Source organism: Anolis sagrei, chromosome 5 (assembly GCF_037176765.1).
Source record: "Anolis sagrei isolate rAnoSag1 chromosome 5, rAnoSag1.mat, whole genome shotgun sequence".
Lineage (NCBI taxonomy): Eukaryota > Metazoa > Chordata > Lepidosauria > Squamata > Dactyloidae > Anolis > Anolis sagrei.
In genome coordinates this window covers 167,559,458-167,584,493 of record NC_090025.1, presented here as the reverse complement: position 1 = coordinate 167,584,493, position 25,036 = coordinate 167,559,458, and the positions used below count along the sequence as shown (strand labels likewise).

Sequence of the window (25,036 nt, the reverse complement as noted above, 5' to 3'; positions counted from 1 at the left end):
CTATTCAAGGCCCCCTGGGGAACCAATGCAGACCCCTAACCTTGACACCTGTCAATCTCAGTGTAGACAATACTGTGCTAGATGTGCCAGTGTTTTGATTCAATTGAAAGCAGATTCCTAAATTGCATTATAAAGACATGCGTGAAATTGCATTATCAGAATGTATTCTGCACACAATAAGGTCTACCAAACACAGCAAGAATTAATTCTGGATAAACATGCCTAGGGACTGTATTCATTAGATTACAATACAACACGATTTGACTGTAATGTGTTGGTGTTCCATCATCCTTTCTTTCCCTGAGCAGCTACTTCTCCAGTTCTTGGAAAAAAAGAAATGTCTTTCATCTTATCAGGTGCATTTTATTGCCACCTGGTTACACAGTAATTTCAGCCTGAGCTTTACAAAGAATCATATGATTGCATATCAGCTTGACAATTGTCAGGTTAATTGGACAAACAAAGAGCGGTCTGTCAATACGATTGCAGAAGAAAGGCAGCAAAAACTGGGCAGGCAAACAAGCCAAGAAAAAAGGATCCAAGAAAGTAGCATTTAAAGGTGAGAGGAAAGCTTGGACGAGTTTTATTATTATTCTTAATGGTGCTTTGGTTTGGTTTTTGCAACATACCCTTGTTTAACTGAAGGGGATTATCAGAAACTGGAAGGAGGAAAAGGTTGACCTTCAAAGTCCTTGCTGGTGAAAAAAAATTGAAATGGAAAGGAAATGTAATCTTTGGGATGTTTCTTAACCGGATTGAGGAAATGAAGCCTGAAGAGTCTGAAAAAAATCTTTTTGTTTTACTTTTTTCCTGTTACCATTTGGTCAAAATTTATTTGCAGGAAAAAATATTTGGGATCTTTTACAGGTTTCTGAAATTTACAGAAGAATTAAGATGAAAGACAAGTAGTTGTAGGGAAGGTGATGATAAGTCTAAGAAGCTTCTTTGTTTCTGCTCAGGACTTACAAATACTTTCTGAAGAAGCCTGAAAAATATTATTTCAGTGGGTTGTTTGCTCAATCCCATCATTCCTATTGGTCAGGGACTTGTGGGCAGATCTCACTGAACACTAAGAAAGGAAAGTAATAACTTGGATGTACACATATATTATCAAGTAACAATTCAATGAAATGTTTTAGCAAGATCTTGGATCTACTGAGAAGAATATTCATCTTCTTGAAATTACAGCCACAGCGGATGTACAGAGATCCTTGACATGTTAAACCACAGAGAGATTTTGGGGACGGTTAGGGCCACAATGCTATTTTTATTCATGCATTTGTCTAGTTTATGATTCAACATTGCTCTGAATCTTGTGGTAGTGTCATAGGCAAAGTGAAAGTGAACCTTTTTTCTTTCTTTCTTTTAATTTCTTGAAGACATTTGCAAGGAAACTAACAACGCCTTATTCCTGCATAAAATGAACAGCAAAAGAGTATGAAATGTGATTTGATGCATAGTTTTGCTGTTCTCATGATGGAATAAAGATGAGTAGCTTAAAGGAATGTGGCAAGCAAGAGAAGCCAGTATTATCTTTTTCCATTGAGGAGATCTTAAAAAAGACCTCCACTGAAGTTTGCCTACACAACACCATGATCTGCAGGAACCCCACCGAGGCTGCTCAGATCCTGAAATCAGAGCCACTTGTGGATATATGTAAGGGTAAGTAGGTACCATGTTTTCTGGTTTATGAAACTTTATGAGCCATAGTTCTTTGACTCTAGATTTTGCTATTTAAAAGAGCCATAACCTTCTGTTCTCAGTTGCTTAAAACAGCTATCTGATAGGTATACAAGATGATTCTTAATATGTGGTCAATCAACATTGCTTTATTTACAGTGTTATTCTATCCATGCTGATCTAGAAGGAAATCCCACTGAGATCAGTTTAATGACTGGAGCCTAAAGGTATTTACTTTTTCACAATGGGCAGAGATAGAATTCAGATTCTTCTCTAGTCAATGAAGGTCTATTCTAAGTTATCATGGATAATCATACTTTTTTAAATGTGTAGAGATGCTGTACTGTTCACAGAAACTCGGTGGATAGAAACAGTATGGAAATGCAATTATTATTTTTTTCTATTAGTACCAGATTGGTCAGGAGCCCCCAGTGGGTTAAACCACTGCACTGCTGAACTTGCTGATCGAAAGGTCGCAGGCTCGAATCCGGGAGCAGTGTGAGCTCCTGCTGTTAGTCCCAGCTTCTGCCAATATAGTAGTTTCAAAATGTGAGTAGATCAATAAGTACCACTCTGGCGGGAAGGTAACAGTGCTCCATGCAGTCATGCTGGCCACATGACCTTGGAAGTGTCTATGGACAATGCCAGCTCTTCAGCTTAGAAATGGAGATGAGCACCAACCCTCGGAGTCGGGCACAACTGGACTTAATGTCATGGGAAAACCTTTACCGGATTGGTCACTCTAACTGGCCCTGGTCAACAGGAAAACAGCAGCATTTCTGACCCACTGAAGTTTCTGAATAGTTTCCAAAGGCAGCCCTATGTACAGTATGTTAAAGTTGTCCATGTATGTAGTCATATCACTTATCAAGGAATGTGTGCAGCTAGTGCACGAGTATTAATTGTGCTAATGTATTTCTGGCCATGGCCCAAACCTGGGCATCCAGATCCAGATCCAAGTCCAGAAGCACACACAAACTACAAAGCTTAGATTTCAGGGGAAATGTAACTTCACCCTGATCTGCCTTCTGGCTGTTTGTCTGGATTGAGCTTAAATTTGTTCACTTTCATCAAGTCAATTTGAAAAGGAAGGATGTTGACAGCAATATTTTAATTCATAAGACAACTTTGTTATGCTATATTTATACTTGTAGTGGGCAGGGTTCAAATCCCCACTCAGCCATGTAAAACCATCGAGTGACTTTCTGGAAATCACATTCTCTCATTGTCAGAGGAGAGCATCAGTCAGCCTTCTCTCAACAAATACTGCCAAGAAACCTCTATAAGGTGGTCACCATAAGTCATAGTCAACTTGAAGACTTCACCAATACAACCAGAAAGGCACCAACAACACAAAGTAGAGAAACAAATCCATAGACAATCCTCATCATTTTGCAGTGGCCTTTGTTAATTATTTGATCTGGCCACCCTACATATAACAGCTGAACCTTATTCCTACTATAAGAAAGGAACTGAAAATTTGACATTTGCCTTTATAGTATGGGACAAATTGCAAAACTGTCTGTCTAGGATTTTAAAAAAAGGGTAGTGGAAACTAAAAGACCCTACAGCCAAACACCTGAAGAGAACCTCAGCATGAATTCTTTTGGGGATGGGGAAGGACTGTGACTAGAAGAAATTATGTGCAAACAGAGCAGTAATTAAAATTGGAATAATAACACTTATTTTCCATGCTGTGAAGATATACTAGATGCTCTTGCAATGAAGTCTAGTTGGGCAGAGCAATTAATTTAACTTGAGAGAAGTGAGAATTCATTTATTTTCTATGTATATCCCTACATTTGCATATTTCTTCATATTCATAATAGAATTAATTTGAGATGAAAATAAATTGACTATAGGAGAAACCCAAATTGATAGATTTGTTCATCTGAGCCCAGGGTGTTATATATATGTGTGTGTGTGTGTGTTTTATTTCCTAGGAATTCTACCATATCAACTATACCATTAATGAATTAGTGTCCTCTCTTTCTTTTTCCTCAAAGGTTCCTTATTTTTGGCATTAAAATGGTAGCTGGGCACTTTAGGGTCCCGTTTATGCTATAGATCACTACATTGTATGTGTCATATTATACCCACCATTGCTTGCATTCAATAGACCACATTATTACCATCCTATTTACAATATGGGGAAGATTCGAATTTTTCCTACAGATCTTCAGTGTCTCTTCAAATCTCAGGTTTCCATATGATGTTCCAATGGCAACTAAAGGGGAATCATATTGGTATACGTTTGTAGTGAGAATGGGCCTGAGCTTCTTCTCCTTGCTGGGCACAGCTGTACCTTTTGAATTGTCAGTTTTCTTTCTCTTGTTTAGTTCAGGAATTATCTCTGTTCATTTCTCTTCTGAAGACATTTGAACATTTGAAAATAGCTTTATATTTGGGCTAGAAAGAGTGTGAGGTTTAGAACAATGAATTTGAGAGAAAGCAAAACTTAAAAGGGTTTCCTGTCCTTGATTTTGACACATTGGAAGCAATTGTATACATGAGAAAATGAGATATGGTTGAATTTAATTTGCACCTCAGTTTTGCACAGCTTGTTTCAATGGGGATTGCTCAACCCAGAGTAGCTGATGGCTTCCATATCAATGTAGCGGTAAATCACTGAAAACTCAAGAAACTGAACCATGTCTTCCAAATAGGTTTAACCCCTTAAATAGCTTCTTCGTCATCCCAATGACACGAAAGCCAACAGCTGCCATTGTTGCTCAGAAAACATCTTTGAATCTTTAAAAATCCAAAATCTCTGTCTTTTGTAGTAGGCTTCAGTTGATGTATTGAAGATTGCATTAAACTGCAAAGCAGACCTTGATAATCAGATGTCTGTCCAGCCTTATCTTGCATCAAATACCAACAGAGAGCTTTAGGAAAGGATTATAGATCAGTGAAAAGATTTATACCTTTCATGTAAAAGTTCCCAAAGTCAGTCTTTGATAGGTCTAGGAAAGACCCCTGTCTCAAATTCTGAAGAGCCCCTTCCAGTCAGTTTCAATAATTACATGATCTGTGTTATCTTAGAAAGTGTCAGATCTGTCCTGACAAAACAAGCCATACATTTCTTCTTTTGCTAAGAAACCAAACATAAGATCTGGAAATTTCATCAGATAAGTAAAAGCTTGGGGTGACAAATAGTATGAGGACTCTTTGAGGCAAAAGAGGAAGTTTTTTTGGCTTTTCTACAAAAAGAAACCTATTCCTGTCATAGTTGGCATCAGACACGTATTATATGGAAATAACCTATTGCACTAGAGCCCATCATTAAAATTTAATCATATTAAAATCTTGAATGCAACCATATCTATATATAGTTATATATCTATAGATAGATAGATAGATAGATAGATAGATAGATAGATAGATAGATAGAGATGGATATAGATATAGATATATATGAAGGTAAAGGTAAAGGAGAGCGGGCCGGCCACTCCAAATCCACTCAAAAAGTAGGCCGCAACGGCAAAAGCACGCTCCTCACTGTTCCAATGCATGATGGTGACTGAACGGTGTCAATACAAAACTTTATACTCCCGCCTCTCGAATGAGACCACTAGCGCTCCGCTATGTCTTCAACCGACTGAATGGCATGCATTTTTAAAAAGGAAGTTATGCTGCGTCACCCTGTATATATCTGACATCTGTATTTTGTTAGTTTTCTACCACATCCTCTGAAATTCCTTTTTAAAGATTATTTTAAAGTCAAAAGTGAAGAAAAAATAATCAAAAGCAAAGACAATACAAAAAAGCAAATTTTCATGATATATGTGACTAAAACTAAGCAGGTGTTTGACCTCTGAAATTCCAAAGCAAGCAGGTAGGGTGATAGAGAGGTGTAAGATAGACCATAAACACTAACATACTATGGATCTTTTAAATAATCATTCAGTCCAATTGTCATTTTCCTCTCTCCTTCTGTTGTTTATTTAGTGGTGACATTTGTATGCCCCCTTTTTGCCCGAACACTCTAAATGGCTTGTAAAACAAGGAAAAGGCTGTTCTCATGTGCTGAGCTGCTACTCTAACAGCCAAGATAATGGGGACACTGAACTGACCTAGGGTGCATCTTCACTGACACTTTTATTGTGAAAGAAAGTGGCAAATCAGCTCTGTGACAGTTGCACAACCCACAGATGGATTTGTGTTAATGCATCTTTGAACCAATTAGTAGAAGTCACAGATTGCTCTGAATTTTCCTTGACTATTTGGAGTAAAGCACGACTTCTGGCTCATGTAAGTAGTTGTGCTGCTCTATTTGAGAAATGTTTATACTGCCATCCTGCTTTCCCCAGACTCAGGCAGCCTGGGGACAAGGGATGGTTCATGTCTTGCCCTGTAAATCTGGAATTTGTGATGCCCACTGGGCATAGAAATGGTGCTGGTCACCACTCAATATCTACACAGACAATAGCTAGAGTGATGAGGTGATCGGAGAAGGAAAGGCAGAAAGGAGAGAGAAATGCCTCTTTTCCTCTCTCCCCACTCTTGTATTGTTTCGTTGTTTTGGATATCATCATTACAAATTCTGAGAGGTGAACGGTGCATTTTTGTACCTGGTGGGCACCGCAAATGCCAGATCAGTGGGGCAATATAAGAATTGTGGTTGAGTGATGCTATACCAGTTCTGGTATCGTTTAGTTCTGTGAGTGCCACCCAGCTGCTGGGCTGGATTGGGATTGCACAGTGTAATCTCCAGCTATACTGATCCAAAGTACCCTACTCTTGATCAGCATCACTGTTTCAGGCAAGTGAAGATGCAGTCTCAGTGACTAGAGCAATGGTTCTCAACCTGTGGGTCCCTATATGTTTTGGCCTTCAACTCCCAGAAATCCTAACAGCTGGTAAACTGGTTGGGATTTATGGGAGTTGTAGGCCAAAACATCTGGGGACCCACAGGTTAAGAACCACTGAACTAGAGGGTCATTTCCAGTCATTTTTTAAAAATTGAACTTTGTATGCTTCATATGCATGCAATTTGTGGAGACCCTTACATTAAAGCATGCTAATATGTCAACCAGTGCAGTGTTATGGTAACTCAAGAGACCAGAGTTCAAATTCACACTCAGCCATGGGAACTCAAATGGGTGATTTTGGACAAGACACATTCTCTCAGCCCTAGAGGACAACAACAAACCCACTTTGCCAGGAAAACCCAATTGGTTCACCTTAACTTGGAAATGAGCTGGAAATAACATGAAGGCACAGAACAACAAAAATGCCAGTGTGCTGTCTCTTTTTAAGATAAGATTCATCAAAACATGGTTTGACTTGGAGGCAACATTGCTAAGCGTGATACCAGCCACAAATACTGGGAAAACAAGAAATAGCAACTGAATTTCTACAATGAAAACAAAATGTTCCCAGAAGCAAAAAAGGAACCATTCTAGGGCCAAGTCAATTTAAAACCAACCTCAAAGCCATTTCTCAACTGATTAGTAACATTTCCCTCAGCCTGTGCCAGGCGAAAATGTCACCATTTCTGGAAGTCAAATGCTACATTTACCAAAGAAAATGTCACCCTGGCTCCAAAGCCCTTTTCTCCCTCCACCCTTTTGTCTGCTCTTAACATTTGTGTTTCTCCTGTCCCACTTTTTCTTTATCCTCTGTAAAATAATTTCTCTGCAAAAGACTGCAAGAGAAGCCTAAACTACCAGAAAGGCAGAACCCCTTAGAAAGGATGAACTAAATTTAACTACCATTTCTTTATCAGCATCTTGATTACTATTTATTTTTTCATTCCTAACTGAAAGAAGCCTCAAAAATTTTATTTGAAGATGAATACTAAGTTTCATCAGTAAATGCATTGATCTGTTTAAAGGCTTGTACAGAGCTGTGAGGGAGTGATAGTTGCTACACATTAAGTACCTCTTCTATAAAAATACTATAATCATTCCAGTTAATCATACTTTTTAAATCCCCTGGACTTTAGGAAGAAATGTAATAATCATAAATATTGGTTGAATTTCTGCCTCTTGCTCAGCACTTCAAAGCATAGAACTCCTTTCCAAGTAAACAGTGTATTTTTTTATATTGGGAGCAGAGAGGAGAGAAATTCAAGATAATCTGTTCAAACTTGGTAGTTAAATTGAAAACACCATGTTCAAAATCAAATTGTGAGCCTGATCCATTTGTCTACCAGCCAAGCACCAACATCTGGGGAGAAATAGTTGGACATCCTTTCCAGACATCCCACATAAGAAAGAATACAAGATGTGGGCAACTTCCATAGAGTTTTACATAGATAATGGTCCAGTCCCATGTAATCTTCTTCCCACTGTGAAGGGTGGCACCATTATTGTAAATCCAACTAGCATGTCCTCTTGGGGAGGAAAGGCAGCATCTCGAGAAGCAAATTCATGCTTACCCAGATTCCAAAAGTAATCCAGTTAGGCCAGCCTTCCCTAACCTGGTCCAGATATGGTGGATTGAACACTTTTTCATCTAAAGCCAGCACTGCTAATGGATGTGGTGGCCAGGTTGATGGTGAATGGAGGCCAACACATCCAGAGGGCAAGGGTTAGGCAGCAACCTATGAAATTCTGGGATTTGTAATTTGGTAATGCACTAGAGCTCACTCACTGCGAATTCTAAATCCCTTTCCCTAAACTGAAAATCCCAGAATTCCACAAGATGAAACTATAGCAGTTAAAGTGGAACCATCGGGCTATGATTACATAGTGTGAAAGGGTCTGAGGCATTGAAGCCCAGAGTTGGCCAAGAATACTGATTGGAGAGGAAATTGAATCAAAGGCTGGGTCTTGTTAGCCATAGTCAGAAAGCTTTAAGGCAAGAAATGCAGGATATAGACATCCAAAAACATTTGGAAGGCTGCATGTAATATGAGCTGTGGTGCTGGAGGAAACTGCTGAGAGTGACTTGGACTGCAAGAAGATCCAACCAGTCCATCCTCCAGGAAATAAAGCCCGACTGCTCATTGGAGGGAAGGATACTAGACACAAAGTTGAAGTACTTTGGCCACATCATGAGGAGACAGCAAAGCCTGGAGAAGACAATCATGCTGGGGAAGGTGGAAGGTAAAAGGAAGAGGGGCCAAACAAGGGCAAGATGGATGGATGGCATCCTTGAAGTGACTGGACTGACCTTGAAGGAGCTGGGGGTGGTGACGGCCGACAGGGAGCTCTGGCGTGGGCTGGTCCATGAGGTCACGAAGAGTCGGAGACAACTGAATGAATGGACAACAACATAACCAAGGAAAGAGACCCCCATTGGAACTAGTCCATAACTGAACACAGGATTTTTCCTCACCACCAGTGAATGCCACCCATTCTTTCTTCTCATCTCCCTGGGAAATAAAAATCCAACAAAAGCAGTGTGAGAAGTCCCTTTGTATATCTCTACAACAAATCCATACAATCCTAAGAATGAGCTACCAGGGCGGAACAGAAGTTGTGCAGAAGCATGCCAGGCAGAACAAATAGTCCCAGATGCCAATCGGGTTTTGGTCTCTTCTCTTAAATTTTGTAGGACTTCAGACATATGGATTTCATTTTATAAGACTGTCAGGTAATTTACTGTCAAGGCTGCAGAGCTCCAGATAATAGACCCTGGGTTATAGGGTTGTTTTATAAAATAATAACATTATAGAGCATTTCCTTTCAAATATCTTTAGTGGTTCTATTGGCCTTTCCCAAACTGATCTAAGAACATAGCATTGCAGCCTAAGGCAGTGGTTTTCAACCTTCCTAAAGTCCACGACCCCTTAATGCAGTTCTTCATCTTGTGGTGATCCTCAACCATAAAATTACTTTTGTTGCTACTTCACAACTGTAATTTTGCTACTGTTATGAATTGTAATGTAAATATCTGAGATGCAGGATGTATTTTCATTTACTGGATGAAATTTTTCACAAATACCCAATACGCCCAAATTTGAATAGTGATGGGGTTGGGGGGGGGGGGGCAGGATTGATATTGTCATTTGGGATTTTTAGTTGCTGGGATTAATAGTTAACCTACAATCAATGAGCACTCTGAACTCTACCAACTCCACTTGGCACACAGAACTCCCATGACCAACAGAAAGGAGTTCTGTATGCCAAGAAGGGTTTGGTGGGCATTGGCTTTGAGTTTTGGAGTTGTAGTTCACCTATATCCAGAGAGCACTGTGAACTCAAACAATGATGGATCTGGACCAAACTTGGCACAAATACTCAATACGCCCAAATGTGAACACTGGTAGTTGGTAGTTGTAGTAGCAAGGATTTATAGTTTGCCTACAATCAAAGAGCATTCTGAATCCCATCAATGATAGAATTGGGCCAAACTTTACAAACAGAACTCCTATGAGCAACAGAAAATGCTGTGTTTTCTGATAGTCTTTGATGACCCCTCTGACACCCCCCTCATGACTCCCCCAGGGCCCTATCCCACAGGCTGAGAAATGTTGGCCTAAGGATTTTACCTCCCACCCCCATTATTCTTAGATGTAAAATGGGAATGGGGATACCTTTTTATCCATTGTTTTTGAAAAGAGTTTTATCTTATATCAGTAGAAAGCAAAGGCTAGGTATAGCAAGGTAATGGCAGATTTGAAGCTAAAGAAAACTTATCTGACAACCTCATCACATGAGGTTCTTTTTGGCAGCATGCACCAGTTTACCTATACTTTTATGATGGAGCCAACCAGCTCCCATCCCACGATGTAGAGCAACTTCCGATGAGGCTCCGTTGTAAAAGTCTAAGTGAGATGGTGCATGCCGTAGTGAATAGAAGTCAATAGGGTAAAGCCAGGTGGACAGTGCTTCTCCCCATGGAATAGGGACTCAGCAATGAGTCCCTCCCCCACCCCCACCCCCAATGGGCACTGCCGGATTCACCACGATGCATGCAATTTGGGCGGCCCATCTGATGAGGTCATGAGACGGAAGTGTTAATAGGCAACTGTTCTTGATTGATGTATACACTTTGTGGGCACAAATAATAACAGGTAGTAAAAGTCAGCTTGAAAATAGAGAAATATAGCAACATAAAGAGCTGGACAAGACTAAAGGGATGTCTACTCCAGCATTCTGTTCTACACATGCTAGTTGAGGCATACAGCTCTACAACCAGAATATGAATACAATAACAAGCTCCCAATCCTATTCCCCACAACTAGTGCTCAGAGGTATATATACCCTCTGCTTCTAGTGTCTATATACGGCCATTGTGAAGAAAACCCGTGGGTAGCCTCATCCTCATATAGGGTTACAGCCTGTGTTAGACGGGGTCGCACTCCCCCTGAAGACACAGGTTCGCAGTTTGGGTGTGATCCTGGACTCATCGCTGAGCCTGGATCCCCAGGTTTCGGCGGTGACCAGGGGAGCATTCGCACAGTTAAGACTCGTGCGCCAACTGCGACCGTACCTTGGGAAGTCTGACTTGGCCACGGTAGTCCACGCTCTGGTTACATCCCGCCTTGACTACTGCAACGCTCTCTACGTGGGGTTGCCTCTGAAGATGGCCCGGAAGCTCCAACTAGTCCAACGGGCGGCAGCCATGGTATTAACAGGAGCAGGGCGTAGGGAGCATACAACTCCTCTGCTGTACCAGCTCCACTGGCTACCGATTAGCTACCGGGCCCAATTCAAAGTGCTGGCTTTGGCCTTTAAAGCCCTAAACGGTTCTGGCCCTACATATCTATCCGAACGTATCTTGGCCTATCAGCCCACCAGGACCCTAAGATCTTCGGGAGAGGCCCTTCTCTCTACCCCGCCTGCTTCACAGGTGCGGCTCACGGGAATGAGAGACAGGGCCTTTTCTGTGGTGGCCCCGCGGCTTTGGAATGCCCTCCCTATAGAGATAAGATCAGCCACTTCGCTGATGGCATTTCAGAAAAAACTGAAAACATGGATGTTTGAGCAAGCATTCGGCTAATCCGATGCGATGAAGTTTTTGGATCACAGACTGGCAATCACAGACAACGAAATTGGATTATGATTTTAACTAAGAGACGCATTGGTCTGTATTGGTGGCCCAATACTGTGTACTGTACATGTATGTGTTTTATATTTTTAATCGGAATTATTGTTGTTTTTAAATGTTGTAAACCGCAATGAGTCGCCGTTTTAGGCTGAGATATTAGCGGTATACAAGTGTACCAAATAAATAAATAAATAAATAAATAAAATCCTCCACCAGTTTGCCTAAACTACTTTGGAAGTGGTTGAAGTTGTTGCCCCTCACAACATCATGGCGAAATGATAGTGAATTCTCTAAATAAGCAAGTGTCTTCTATAGTTAGCATCAGTGTGCTCTTGTGTTTTAAAAGTTGGACTAGGAGTCTAGGAGATCAGGGTTCAAATCCCTTTTCAGTCATGGAAACCAACTTTCAGTGGTAGGCAAAGGCAAACCCATTCTGAACAAATTCTTGCAAGAAAACCTTGTGATAGGCTCATCTCAGGATCTCCAGAAGTCACAAATAATTTCAAGGCATACAACAACAACAAAAACAACAAAACAACAAAAACAACTTTCTCTGTCTTAAAATATATCATTAAATACAAGAAGCATTGTGTTGGATCTCTTCAAAGGTATATATAGTTCAGTGTCCTATACTCATGGAGAACAGCTTGACGCCTCTGGAAAGCTTGAGGCTAGAACAGAAATCTGGAAGATTTTAGATGAAAGTGGATTGTGCCTGTTAGCAATGTTCACTGGCCACATATATGACATTAGTCTAGAGTACTGCTTCTTAAACTCTGGGTCCTGACCCCAAATAAGTTCAATGTTGAGATTGCAAAAAAAAGTAAAAAAAAAACCCAGTGGCTATTTTAGACATTTACACAATGTGCTTTGTGTGTGTGTGTGTGTGTGTGTGTGTGTGTGTCAGGAGTGACTTGAGAAACTGCAAGTCACTTCTGGTGTGAGAGAATTGGCCATCTGCAAGGATGTTGCCCAGGAGATGCCCTGATGTTTTGATATTTTACCATCCATGTGCGAGGCTTCTTTCATGTCCTCACATGGGGAGCTGGAGCTGACAGAGGGAGCTCATCTGCTCTCTCTCCCAGGATTCGACCTTGCAACCTGTCAGTCTTCAGTCCTGCCGGCACAAGAGTTTGACCCACTGCACTACTGGGGGCTCCACAATGTGCAATGTTTACAGTGGACTTTGCAAAAAAAATGTTTCAGTTATATTTCATAAAAAGGGAAATCAACCTGTTTAGCAAGCCTTGCAAATGCAGAATTATTATCAGTAAATATTTGATTTTGATACCGAGTTTAAATACTTATATATCTAATATCGCATAAAAATTTCTCAGGCAGAAAAGGGTTGCACTGGGAAAGTTTAACATGCCCTGGTCTAGAGCGGATCTATACATATGCATAACATCAGTTCTAGCAAATACCATTTTCCAACAAAAGCTGGTCAAAATGTGATTCCCTTTCTTTTTGACCTCCAAAGATATTTTCTTCCACCAAGCACTGGCGACTCAGCAAGATCCTTTTTAGCAGATGTAAGCAATTCACTTTTTTTTTCTTCACAAAAGGAGGGGGAATCAGAAAAAAGAGAACATGTCCCCAGACCTTGTTGTGATCCCTTTTGAAATATCCCATTTAAAAAAATATTCAAAGCTTTTCCAGTCATAGTGCCTGGGGTCTTCTGCTTGTTCTTTCCAGCTGTCTTCTCCAATAATTAAGCAATTGTGATTGGCATCTGGGTGGCGGCAGCTTTTTTTCTGAAACTTCTGGATGGAGAGAAATGAAATGGAGCCTTTAAACATCCCAACATCCTGCTGCTCCATTTCTGCAATGCCTTAGCAGATAGCAGCAGGATGCTAAATGCTGTGCTTCAGTAGCAGAAGGCTTTACCCTGAGCAATTTGTATGTACCCAATTAGAGCCATTCTCTCCCACTATGCTAGTCCCTTTTAATAAAGGGTGAAAAGCTCCTCTAATAAAAATTAACCACGGCACCATTCTCCCACCTCTCAGTCTCTCTGCAAGGTCTTTTAAATTGGTAAGCAGGCTCTTTAGCTCAGACAAGGAATCTTAGAGAAGACTCATCTCCTTATGTAAACAAGTCAGTTTGGTTTGCTTCACTGAAGTGTGACATGCCAACATGTCTCTATGTGTGTATTTAATGGATAGACAGGGCTACACATTCATGGGACGGTCATCATTTTAGAAATGTTCACCATTACACCTAGGTGTGATACACAGCCCGAGGGAGAGATGGTCCTTCCAAAAATCTCAATTTGTAGTGACTTAGCTGTCTGATCTAGAGTTGCAATCACCCTCAAAACACCTGCTTAGGAAAGAAATAATCCATGATACAATCACTGATAGTCCATGCAGGCTGACAGTATCAGTATAGGTTAGTGCTAAGAGGAGATATAATCATTACATGGAGAAAAAGCCTCCAAAGCAGTCCCCTATGTCACTGTTCTGCATTCCTGGGAAGGGGTGTCATTCATGGCACAACATCTGCATCCACACACTATGGTTCCGTCAGTTTCTTTTTCCCCATTAGCTCCAGATATAATTGCTTACAAGCAATTCATCACAAAAGAAAGCAAAATAGTGACTTGTAATTATTTCCCCTCAGCAATTTTTGTTTTTGTTAACACAATCAAGTCTATACTTATTGACCCTATAGATGAAAGATATCCAAATAGCTTTGCTATCAACAGCCCTGCTCAGGAATTTTAAACTCAGTGTTGTGGCTTCCTTGACTGATGACTTCATTACACAGGGGCTGCCAGAGTAGTAGGATGCTTGCCGCACAGCTGATCGGCCAAACCTCATAGTGCCCATCACATGATGCAACGCTAACTTCCAGCGGGGTTCCATTGACCAACTGTGGTGCAAACATCCTATGACACTTCACCCATGACATGGGAGGCTTCCCATGTTCCATTGGGAACAATAGAGTCAATGCAGATGGAAGCCACACAACAACACTTCCCCACGTGTGACGGGGAAGCATTGTTGTGGGCGAGGTGGGGGGTGGAGTGGCAGGATTACCCCACTGCCCCACAGATCCGCCACGGAGGCTGGCAAATCGCTCTGCTGGGACTCATCAATGTGATGATGTCCTGAGTCTCTCTCTCTCTCTGGAATGTGGTCTTCCTCTTTTATGATCATCTTTTGCATATGGAAATTTTTAAAAAGCAATGTAGGCTTATTTCTCCAGGGACACAGAAAACAAATTTGCAAATCCAGCATTACAAATAACATTTACTAGCCTTTTATTTTTCCCCTCCCCCACATTTTGATTAGACTGTAGTTTGAATACTCTTGTTTGCTGTGGACTCTCTTAAGATGAAGTCCCAGAGGCATGTACTAATATTCAGAGCTATAGCCAAAGGGGAAAAAATCACCTTGAGGGAATGAACACAAACACAGATTTGTCACTTTTTTCCTGTTCCCCTACACCCTACATTTTTCTTTGTTGTTTTTTTGAAGCATAAACAGAATTACTGATTAAGTTTAATCAAAAATGCATCATCTCACTTTCCTACTGGCAAATTCTTGATTAGCTCCCTGGAAGAATATCAGCAGCAATTTCATTTTGGAGCTGAAATCAAAGGCTGTCCACACAGTCTCTGTTGGCCCACAGCTGACCGCAGGTTATTTTATTCTTTTAATCTGATGAGTTCCAGTTTGAAATAAATAAAAACAGCAACAATGTCTGTTCTCAGCAGGCATCCAAACTGCACACGTTGTTCTTGTCCCCATGCAACCCTGCAAATCAGAAATATGTTTGCCAGGCCAAACAGTAAGAGGCAGCAAGATGAAGAATACCGTAACACCAGCAATGCTGTTTGCAGTCTTCAGGGAGACATCACACAATAAGCTTTTCATTCTCAGGGGCCAACATGTTCTCCAGACAATAACTCTGAGGGCTAGCTAACCCAAACATTGTCAGATTCTTTGATAAAGTTCATACCATTGTAGGTGTGAAGTTTCACACAAAGAGAGCATTCATACTTGAGAGAGAGAGAGAGAGAGAGAGAGAGACCCAGAGCATCTCACTTCATAGACGATCACAAAATACATTTAAAAATAAATTTGTCAGATGAGAGCAGACTTGGGTGCAAAGATTTTTCTTCTACTCCACCATTAGGTGCTATCTCCACTGTAAGTACTTCGTCTGTTTGACTGCTCATTCATTGAGGGAAAGGCCAGACAAAGCACCATCTTTACCACCAGCAAATTGCCACCTTCTACTGCCCTGTACATTAGGGAAGTCACTTTTACTACCTCTCTCTCTTGACTGAACCCAGATGGGATCCTCCTGCATTTCAGAGGGCTGGCTTTCCCTTGTTTTGTTCAAGGCAACTGATGATATGAAAGATTAATTTGTAGAAATTAAAAATTGAGAACAGGCTTTTTCCTCCAGTGCTGGAAACTGGTTGGGTTGCATGACTGGAGCATGTGAACTGCAGCGGTTTTAGGACTGCCTTGTTCATTGTGCAATAGAAATGTGATACAGACACACACATTAGGGATATAAATCTTTGTTTCATTGCTGCAAGTGAATGGTATGTAATGACGTTTGTAAACAAAAATCTGTGATTTTGCATATACTGTACACAAAAATCTTTATCATGGGGTTAGCCCCACACTAAGAAAATTTGGGGTTGCCCTGGAGTTTGGTCAAAACTCTAGAGCAGCCCAGTAATTTGTATACAGTGTCGGGAGAGCACAAATGAGGATCAGTTTGCTGTCCAAACTGGCTGCAACCACTCCCCAGTGCTTTCCTTGCTCTCATCAGTACAGGTAAAAGTGATGGATGTATCAGGCCTGTGTTACCCCTCTTCTTTTTCCTGATTATGTGGACACCTCTATTAGTGTCAACACAAAGGTGCCTGCAATGACCAGGAACCTTCCCAGAGCTCTGCAGCTGTCTGACAAGAGTGACATCAACAGGGATGATAATGTGACAGTCCAGCAGACCTGGGTTTCATCCCAGCTAAAATGTGTAGACAGTACCCCACCACTGCCATGAGCTGCAGATGGAGAGTGTGATCACCTCCAGACTGGTATGGATTTAGTGGCCAAAATGAGCTTTACAGTAGATACTGGATATTATGACACGCTGTAACATTCAGGTCCCCAGAAGCCATCAGAGATATATAGAAGCCATTCCATATTCCTACAACCAAGGAGTGTGTACAAATGAAGTAATCTCTAGGATGAGGGATGAATTCATTGTGTTCAGATTTTAATGCAAAATAGATCTTCAGCCTACCACTCCAAGAATCCATCACATGATATGGCCATTGGCCAAGCTCTCCAGACATACCCTTTAAGAAATGCACCTTTCTCTTGTTTGCACAGATGATAGAAAAGGGAAGCGTAGGATCAGGACCACATTTACAGCAGATCAACTCCAGGAACTAGAGCGAATCTTCCAAATGACACACTATCCAGATGTCAACATCCGCAATCAATTGGCAGCAAAGATCAATCTTCCAGAAACAAGGGTCCAAGTAAGTTTTGATTCCTTTGGATGTCAGATGAGCCCACCTGGAAGTTAGCTGATCAGCTGTTGTTACTCATAGTCTGTCAAAGAAAACAGCCAGATTGCTCCATTTATTGTAGTGCAATGTAATATATTTCTTTCTGCTTTCTTTGGAGAATGCTGCCAGTTTTCAGTATATGAAAGCTGTGATGACAGAATCTAAGAAAAGGCTTTGTTGTTTCTGATGCAATTATCTCTGTAATCTAGATACACAACAGTTACATTGCCGCAATGACTATTTTTGCTATTATCCCAGTTGTATCAAGAAATACATTTCTCTGACAAAAATTGACTTTCCAGTAAACAGTTTCAATGTCATGCATTTGCAGTTCAGCTCATTTTCTTGGAGTGAGGAGCTTTGATTCAGTTGTAAAACTGTATACTAGATCAAACTAATCTTTTGGGAGGGAGAGCACCAAACAACTCCACTTCTAAGTAGAGATGGGCACACTCAAGCCAGCTGCCATCAGGCTGAATCAGAAAATTGGCAAATTGGCAGAACAAGCTTCATTTCCCCAGAGACAGTTCTTTGAAGCAGCCTCCATCAGAACAACAAAGAAATATATTTCTGTGGCAACTGAACCATAAATCCTTAGATGCACCTCAGACTTAAAACAAAGCAAAACAACAACTCCAACCTCTCAGTCCTGCTTTAATGGTTAAATCAAATAATAACCTTTCCAGATGCTGGATAAGTTGCTATTTGGAAATACAGATCCTAAAACCTTCCAGCCAGCATGGCTTTTAGAAATCGTGGTTGTAGGATCGTGGGTTTTGTAATTCAGAAAAGTCTTACTCCCTCCATTTCAGAAGTGGAATTTTTCTTGCACATGCTTTTGTTGATCTGCTTGCATTCATCACTGCTCCCCCAAAGCTTCCTGTTTGACAACCTCCAACATTTACATCAGTTTAGTTTTTTTATGATCAAAATAGTGTTTTCTTATTTTAATTTTATTTTATTTGTACCCCACCTTTCTCCCAACACAAGATGCAGGGCAGCTTTGTTATTATTGTGCTTTCCAACGCCTTCAAGTTATTTCCAACTTATGGAAACCTTAAGTCACTCTACCACAGATTTTTCTTGACAAGATTGATTCAAAGAGGTTTACCCATGCCTTTCTCTGAGGCTGAGAGAGAAGCACTTGCCCAAGTTTGCTCAGGCCTCTTCTACACTGCCTATATCCCAGGATCTGATCCTAGATTATCTTCTTTAAACTGGATCATTTGGGATCTGATTCCAAGATATAGGGGCAGTATGGAAGGGGCCTCAGTCAGTTTCTAGCATGCAGTGGTGATAAAGAGTATGAAATCATTTTAATACAGCACCAAAGATTTTTATTTCATGTTTTAAGACTTCATCCCATAGGATAAGTAAAATGTTTGAGATTGTTGGCTTTCCCTTAAGCTTCACCACTCCTTGTTCTGAAATTAAACAGAAGATTTTCCTACCCCTATCACATATAATTCTTTTCTTCACTTTATTTAAGATTTATCAATTTTATTTGTCATCACATGAGATACATAGGTCTTCCCCCACTGTCTGCTCCCCCATTGTTTTCCCTCAAAATCCTTCAACTGCAGTAGTTAGGGCATCAGTCTTACCACACCAGTTTTCTGGGCTTGTTTGCCCTCAAAATCCTTCAACTTCAGCAGAATATCCTTCCAATGAAGCTGAGTTAAGGCACTCTTCTTAAACATTTATTTCAGTGGGAGTCACACCACCTGAAGAAGCATTAGCAGTTGTTTAAAAATATATACCGTAAATTACCTCATTGGTTCTAAAAATTATGATGGATGAAAGGATTCTATACTGCCGATCTCAGCTTCTCCTTTCATGACAAAATCATCATATATATTTTTTTACAAACAGGTATCATATGTTAAATTGGGCATTTTTACATGTCTCTACATGGGAAATTGAAAAATAAGTCAATTACCAATTGACTTAGGAGTCGTGGGAAAACCCACATTACAGACATGGTGCAATACCTGAAACCCATAGTTTAGGCTTGCGTCATGTGATGGGTTCCATAGGTTGCCAATTCTTAAATGTGTAGAAACACTGATTTTATTGTGTGTGATGAAGTCCTTAGTATTTCTTCTAATATCATTTAGTTATTTACTTTAAAGAAATGAGCACTTGCTGAAACTAATCATTATCCCCCCCCCCCTCTCAATACATAGATCTGGTTCCAAAACCAAAGGGCAAAGTGGAGGAAGCATGAAAGGTTTGGCAATTTTGGTGGGCTGCAGCATCTAACTGAAGTTAATTACATTCCTGCTCCAAACCCTGATACAACAGTAAGTATCTTATTACCTGGAGGGGACCATACAACCATACAATGATGGCACTAAGGATGTTATGGCACACAGCCCCCAATTTCTAAACACTTGTAAAACTTTAAGGAAACAAAATACAACCGAACCCATCACACAATGCAGGGAGAATTCCCCCTGCATCCATAATGCTTTTTAGGGAAGTGTTTTCAAAGTACTGTATTAAGAATGTGGGGGGAGAAGACTAGCAGAAATCATTTCTGAGCTCAGGAATCACTATAAAACTAGAGAAATGGTGGAAAACACATTGGATGGGATCTGTCAGATTTGCCCGTGAGTGACGTGGAGAAATGGGCATTCCTATTCCTACCAAGCATTGACATTTCTCTCCCAAACTCCTGCTTTGTGATAATTTCTAAAATAAATTTAATGATTAACAATACTGAAATTTCAATATATCGCCACTTTGCTTTTTCTGTCATTTCTCCTTCATAGTAAGCTCAGCTTTCAAAATTGCACTACTGGTAGCCTTTTAACTTTTCTTTCTGACCTCTGTGATTGAGAGCAATGAGATTGGGAGGAAGGAGAGATGCCCAGAGAAAAAGGGAGGGGGGCTGTCTTGTCTCCTGTCTCCTCAGGAGTAACAGGATTGGAGGGGACAGGCTAATATTCTCAAAGTGGTGTCTGTCTTAAGACCAGTGCCTTGGGTATACTTGGGAGTAACTGGATTGGAGGAGAAAGTCAAATATCCCCCAAGTATTTTTCCCTAAGGGTTTTTTGCACTCACTCATGGAATAAATCTGAAAATAGATGGTTTTGGAAGACAATGCAAGAAAGATCAATGTGTGATGGGATCTGAGAAATGATACAATTTGCTTTTTAATGTAATAGGACATAACACGACCATAATATGATACTTCCCTGCCCCCTTCATGGAATTAAGTCCTAAGAGTACATCTACACTGTTGAATTTGTGCATTTCAGCACTACTTTAACAGCCATAGCTCAATACTATAGAATCCTGAGATACTATGGAATCCTGGAAGTTGCAGTTTTACACGATCCTTTGCCTTCTTTGCCAAAAAGTGCTGGGTCCTCACCAAACTACAACTTCCAGGATACCATTACATTGGTAAATGGCAGTTAAAGTCCTATCATTAATTCATTAATTCTTCAGGGTAGATGCATCTCTGGAGTTCCCTAACCTGTCTGAAATTTAAATGTTTAGGCCAATTTAAAGACAATTCTTGAAGAACCTTCTCAAACGCATGAAAATATACCTCACCCATGCCTCCAAACTCCCAACAAAGATGCATTTCCTGTCACTATTTTGAGAAGAAATGCAGAAAATTGAGGTACTTGGGTTTCCTGTGAGGTTTGCAGCCCCATATGCATTAAACAATAGGAGTATAACAAATTAATGCAACAATGGAAACTGGTGGTTGCCATATCAGTGGGGCAGATAATCCACCCTTGGGTTTACTCTGAACCTATATGGATGCTAGGTTTCAACACTTTTGTTTACTTTTTTGAAGTTCAGACTAGGCCTAGGAGAAAATTCAACTACTGCATTGGCATGAAAGCCATCTGCTAGCCCTCTTAAATGCTGGTTCATCCTGCACCACTTCTGCTAATTTGTGGACCTACTGTGGTGGCAGAAGGTAGAGAGAAGAGGGTGATTTGTAATATAAGGCAACAGTTTTTAGCATTCAGCCTCCCCACCCCCACCACATCAGAACAAAATTTATATGTATTACAACCTATTGCAATGCCACAATGTTTTAAATTCATCGGATTTGTTTTATTGTATTGCTTGACAAAGGGCAGGAAATAAATATCTTCATAACTAAATTGAAGAAATGAGAAATTAAATAATTTTTTGACACTGTAACCGTCAGTTTTGATGTTTTATACTTTTTTATCAATGGCATTGTATTGTTGCCAACACTGTGAACTGCCCTGAGTCCCCTTCGGGGTTGAGAAGGGCGGTATACAAATATCGCAAATAAATAATAAACTGAAATGATAACTAGGCGTTCTTTGGTCCTAGAACCTACAAGAATGGCTAAATATGTTTTAAAGTTATTTTTCCAACTCTCACCCTGGACTCCAACATACATTCTAGCCCTTAATACCAGTCTCTATACATCAATTCTGGCTTTATCCTGACATAACAGTGGTTCCCAGCAGAATCCAAAAATACACATATACAGTCTTCTATTATCTACACTTTTCTGTATGAATTTCTTTTTGCTTCCAAAAATTCTGCCTAGATTAGCATTTAATATATACCAGTGGAAACCAGAGTAAATATGAGCAAGAACCTTAAAATCTGGTCAGAAATCTTTCATGGCCAGAATCACTGGGTTGTTACAGGTTTTTCAGGCTGTATGGCCATGTTCTAGAAGCATTCTCTCCTGATGTTTTGCCTGCATCTATGGCAGGCATCCTCAGAGGTTGTGAGGTCTCACAATCTCTGAGGATGCCTGCCATAGATGCAGGCAAAACATCAGGAGAGAATGCTTCTAGAACATGGCCATACGGCCTGAAAAATCTACAACAACCCAAATCTTTTTTTCATTCTAGTCCTCACTTGGTTTAATGCTGGTTTTACATTTTCTGCACGATCTAAAACTGAAAGAGCTATTTAGTTGGCAAAGGCATTTTCTGTCCCCCATCTCCAGATATTTGCAATCATCGGAGGAAAAGGAATCCTTTTGTGCCTTACTGATTGCCTGTCACTATATTTTAAAGACTCCATTTAGAGATAGTCTCTGAAATTTGTTGCTTCCTCATTGCTAAAGGCTTGAGGAAATTGACAAGACAAGTCCTGTGTTAGTCAAAAATTAGATTCAAATTAGACTCTGTTAGTAATTTTATGTGGGTTTGATGCAGTTTCATTTTATGTAAATTTAAATAAAATGATTATATTAAAAACTAGATTCAACAAAAGACCTGCAGTCATGTTGATTCTATCTCTTTCCCTTTATAACAGGGTCCTTGTCTGATGTCCAGCAATATTTTTGGAATGGGTGTCCACACATGGCATTATTCACCTGAGCAAAGATATTCGATAACTCCCTGCCTACCAAATATACTGCCATGTGGCCCTCTGAACATGGACCCTATGGCGTTCTCAAAAACTTATCTGTTCCTGGATTGCCTCCCTCCTTATAGTCTCCCTCCTCCACCACTGAAGACACAGAGACACATCAATGCCAATTTTACATAGAAGATAACTTTGCAGAGCTCAGAGAAGCAAGACTATGATTTTCTGAAGAGCATGTTTGTCTCCATCAAGCCTGTACAACATAAAGCGTATCTGATTTATATAGGTGATATCAGCTGGATTCTGATCACCCCTCTTCTTTTAAATGCCCATGAAGGTGCTCAATGAACCTTGTTAGGTCTTCATGAGTTGTTCAGTATCTCTGTATCTAACTTATCTCACTGGCATAGTTAGGATGCAAGAGCATGAAGCCATAGCCATCACCTGGGTCTCCTAGGTATATTATTGAGATAACTCAGTTAACATGGAAGGAATTAATTAAAATATGGCCAAGCCACTTCTAATTGCAAGATCAAGCCTAAAGCAAATGAAGAGATAGCTCTCATTACCATTCCATAATCAAAAACTGACTGTATTGATGGGTGAATCTTTCTTCAACACTGACAATGAATCAAAGTCATCCACTGCAGGCTAGTTTTGGGGGCACAAGTCAGGTGAGGTGGCACTCTGCTCTTGATTCCAATGATTTGTTCATACCTCTCAGCATCTGTTGTCTGTAGTGACAGACTTTTCTGTCTTACATGATCCTGTCCAGTTAATTTTGGAGGATGAATGGAACGTGTGAGGCTGCCCTGAGTCCCCTTTGGGATGAGAAGTATGGGAAATAAATAAATAAATAAATAAACTTTGCCTAGATGTCCTAATACAAGAACATATACATTTTCTCATCTGAAGGACCCCGTGTATTCTATAATTCCAAGGATAGAGTCTTGGTGGTAGATCCATAAGTGACTGTAGAGACCTGTTCAGAACAATTATATTTGGCCACAAGTGGTTGCCTGTGATGCTTCTATAATTGTATCACTGAAGACAAGACATCAAGCTTTGTATGATTCTAAAACAGAAGGCTGGCATTTTTGGAAAGATGGTCTGAGATTATGGCCTTTCATCATTTACAGTTCTTAGCAATGTTACCTTCATGCTGCAGAGCTATAGTGCTGTAATCCCACTTTAATTGCATGGTGACACCCTATGGAATTGTGGAATTAGCAGTTTAGTGAAGCATGGAGCTCTCTAGAATTCTAAATACCCCACTCTAAACTGCAAATCCCAGGATTACATAGTAACAATGGCATCTTTAGTGGAATCATAAAACTATAACTGTGTGGTGTGAAAAGGCTGGAGAAGAAGAGGAGTTGCTCAATTGATTGGAATGGCTGCTCAGGACTATATTAGTGTTTTCACTGTGGATATGTTGCACGACCCATGTTTCACAAAACTAAAAGTACAGTTAAGGAAAGGGATAGAAATACCTGGTATAGTTTTTGACTTTTCTTATTTATGTGGAGTGAGGGTGCAATGAGGGTTGTGCAGGGGATAGGTATGCTGGATCAAATATCAGCCTGTTTCTTTAAAAGATTAAAGCACTGATGAGATGGAAAAAAAATTCTATCACTGGACTTTCTGGGGTTTAAATGCTTGAGAAAAGAAATGGTAAACCAAATGGGAAAGCGAAGCAAAACATAAAGAATGAATTCATCCAATGGTTAGCATTTATACAGCAAGAATGCCTGTAACTTTTTACAGAAATATAGGAAAGTTTCATTACCTAATCATTAGTGTTTAGTAGGGCTGTACACAGATGTCTTTTTCAAAATGGGCTCCGGCTGGTTTGGCTCTTTTGTCTCTTTCAGACAGCTATAATGGCACCATTTTTTTGGCCACGACAGACCACACAGCTGCTGACCATGGCTACTTTCTGTTTCTTTCAGCTACACATGTAGCACAGAGAGGTAGCTGCATTCCCTTATGGGGTCTCCCTGTGAGTCCTATCTGCCAATCAGAACAGAAAACAGCCATGCTGTGTCTTTTAGCCAAGCTGGGCCTGCCTTTTTCTGTTGTGAACAGGCTTCTGAGAGAGACAGATCATGCTCCAGTCCGCTGGTGATCTAGATTCTCAGTGCTGATTGCAGCCCTTCTGCATCGCTTGCCTTTCTTTTTGACTCAGATAGCAATAAGTAAGCATTTACTTTCTACACACTTGAGAAACTGCCACTGATAGTGCCTGTTACATAAAGCAAACTTCAAATATGGGGTAGAGTTATCTTGCCATTTCTAAAGCCACCATAAAATGAGGAGGTAATTTATATATATTTTTTAAAAATAGCCAATGCTCCTTCAGGTGGTGTGGCTCCCACTGAAATAAGTGTTTAAAAAGAGTGCCTTAACTCAGCTTCATTGAAAGGGTGTTGAAGAGAAATGATGCCAGAAAAGGTGGTTTCTTAAGTCTGATGCCTTAAACCCGGGTGTAATTAAAGGTTATAAGAAGAAAGGATCCCAGAAAGGTTGGTTTCTTAAGTCTGA

General features: G+C 40.3%; 1 protein-coding gene across 1 annotated transcript; it reads left to right on the top strand.

The window, feature by feature from the left end:
* The first annotated feature begins 1,233 nt into the window (after positions 1-1,233).
* On the top strand, positions 1,234-23,328 carry ISX (intestine specific homeobox). Its single transcript, XM_060779712.2, has 4 exons — positions 1,234-1,662; positions 16,983-17,134; positions 19,351-19,467; positions 22,439-23,328. The coding sequence occupies exons 1-4, from the start codon at positions 1,488-1,490 to the stop codon at positions 22,673-22,675; spliced, it is 681 nt and encodes a 226-aa protein (XP_060635695.2). The 5' UTR covers positions 1,234-1,487; the 3' UTR covers positions 22,676-23,328.
* Positions 23,329-25,036: the final 1,708 nt, after the last annotated feature.

What these genes read in the sequence shown, in the direction of transcription:
- ISX (XM_060779712.2), top strand. Translation starts at nt 1,488, where the DNA reads ATGAGTAGCTTAAAGGAATGTGGCAAGCAAGAGAAGCCAGTATTATCT. An exon ending in ACTTGTGGATATATGTAAGG is followed by an intron (nt 1,663 to 16,982) that starts GTAAGTAGGTAC and finishes TTGTTTGCACAG; the next exon opens with ATGATAGAAAAGGGAAGCGT. An exon ending in CTCCAAACCCTGATACAACA is followed by an intron (nt 19,468 to 22,438) that starts GTAAGTATCTTA and finishes CCTTTATAACAG; the next exon opens with GGTCCTTGTCTGATGTCCAG.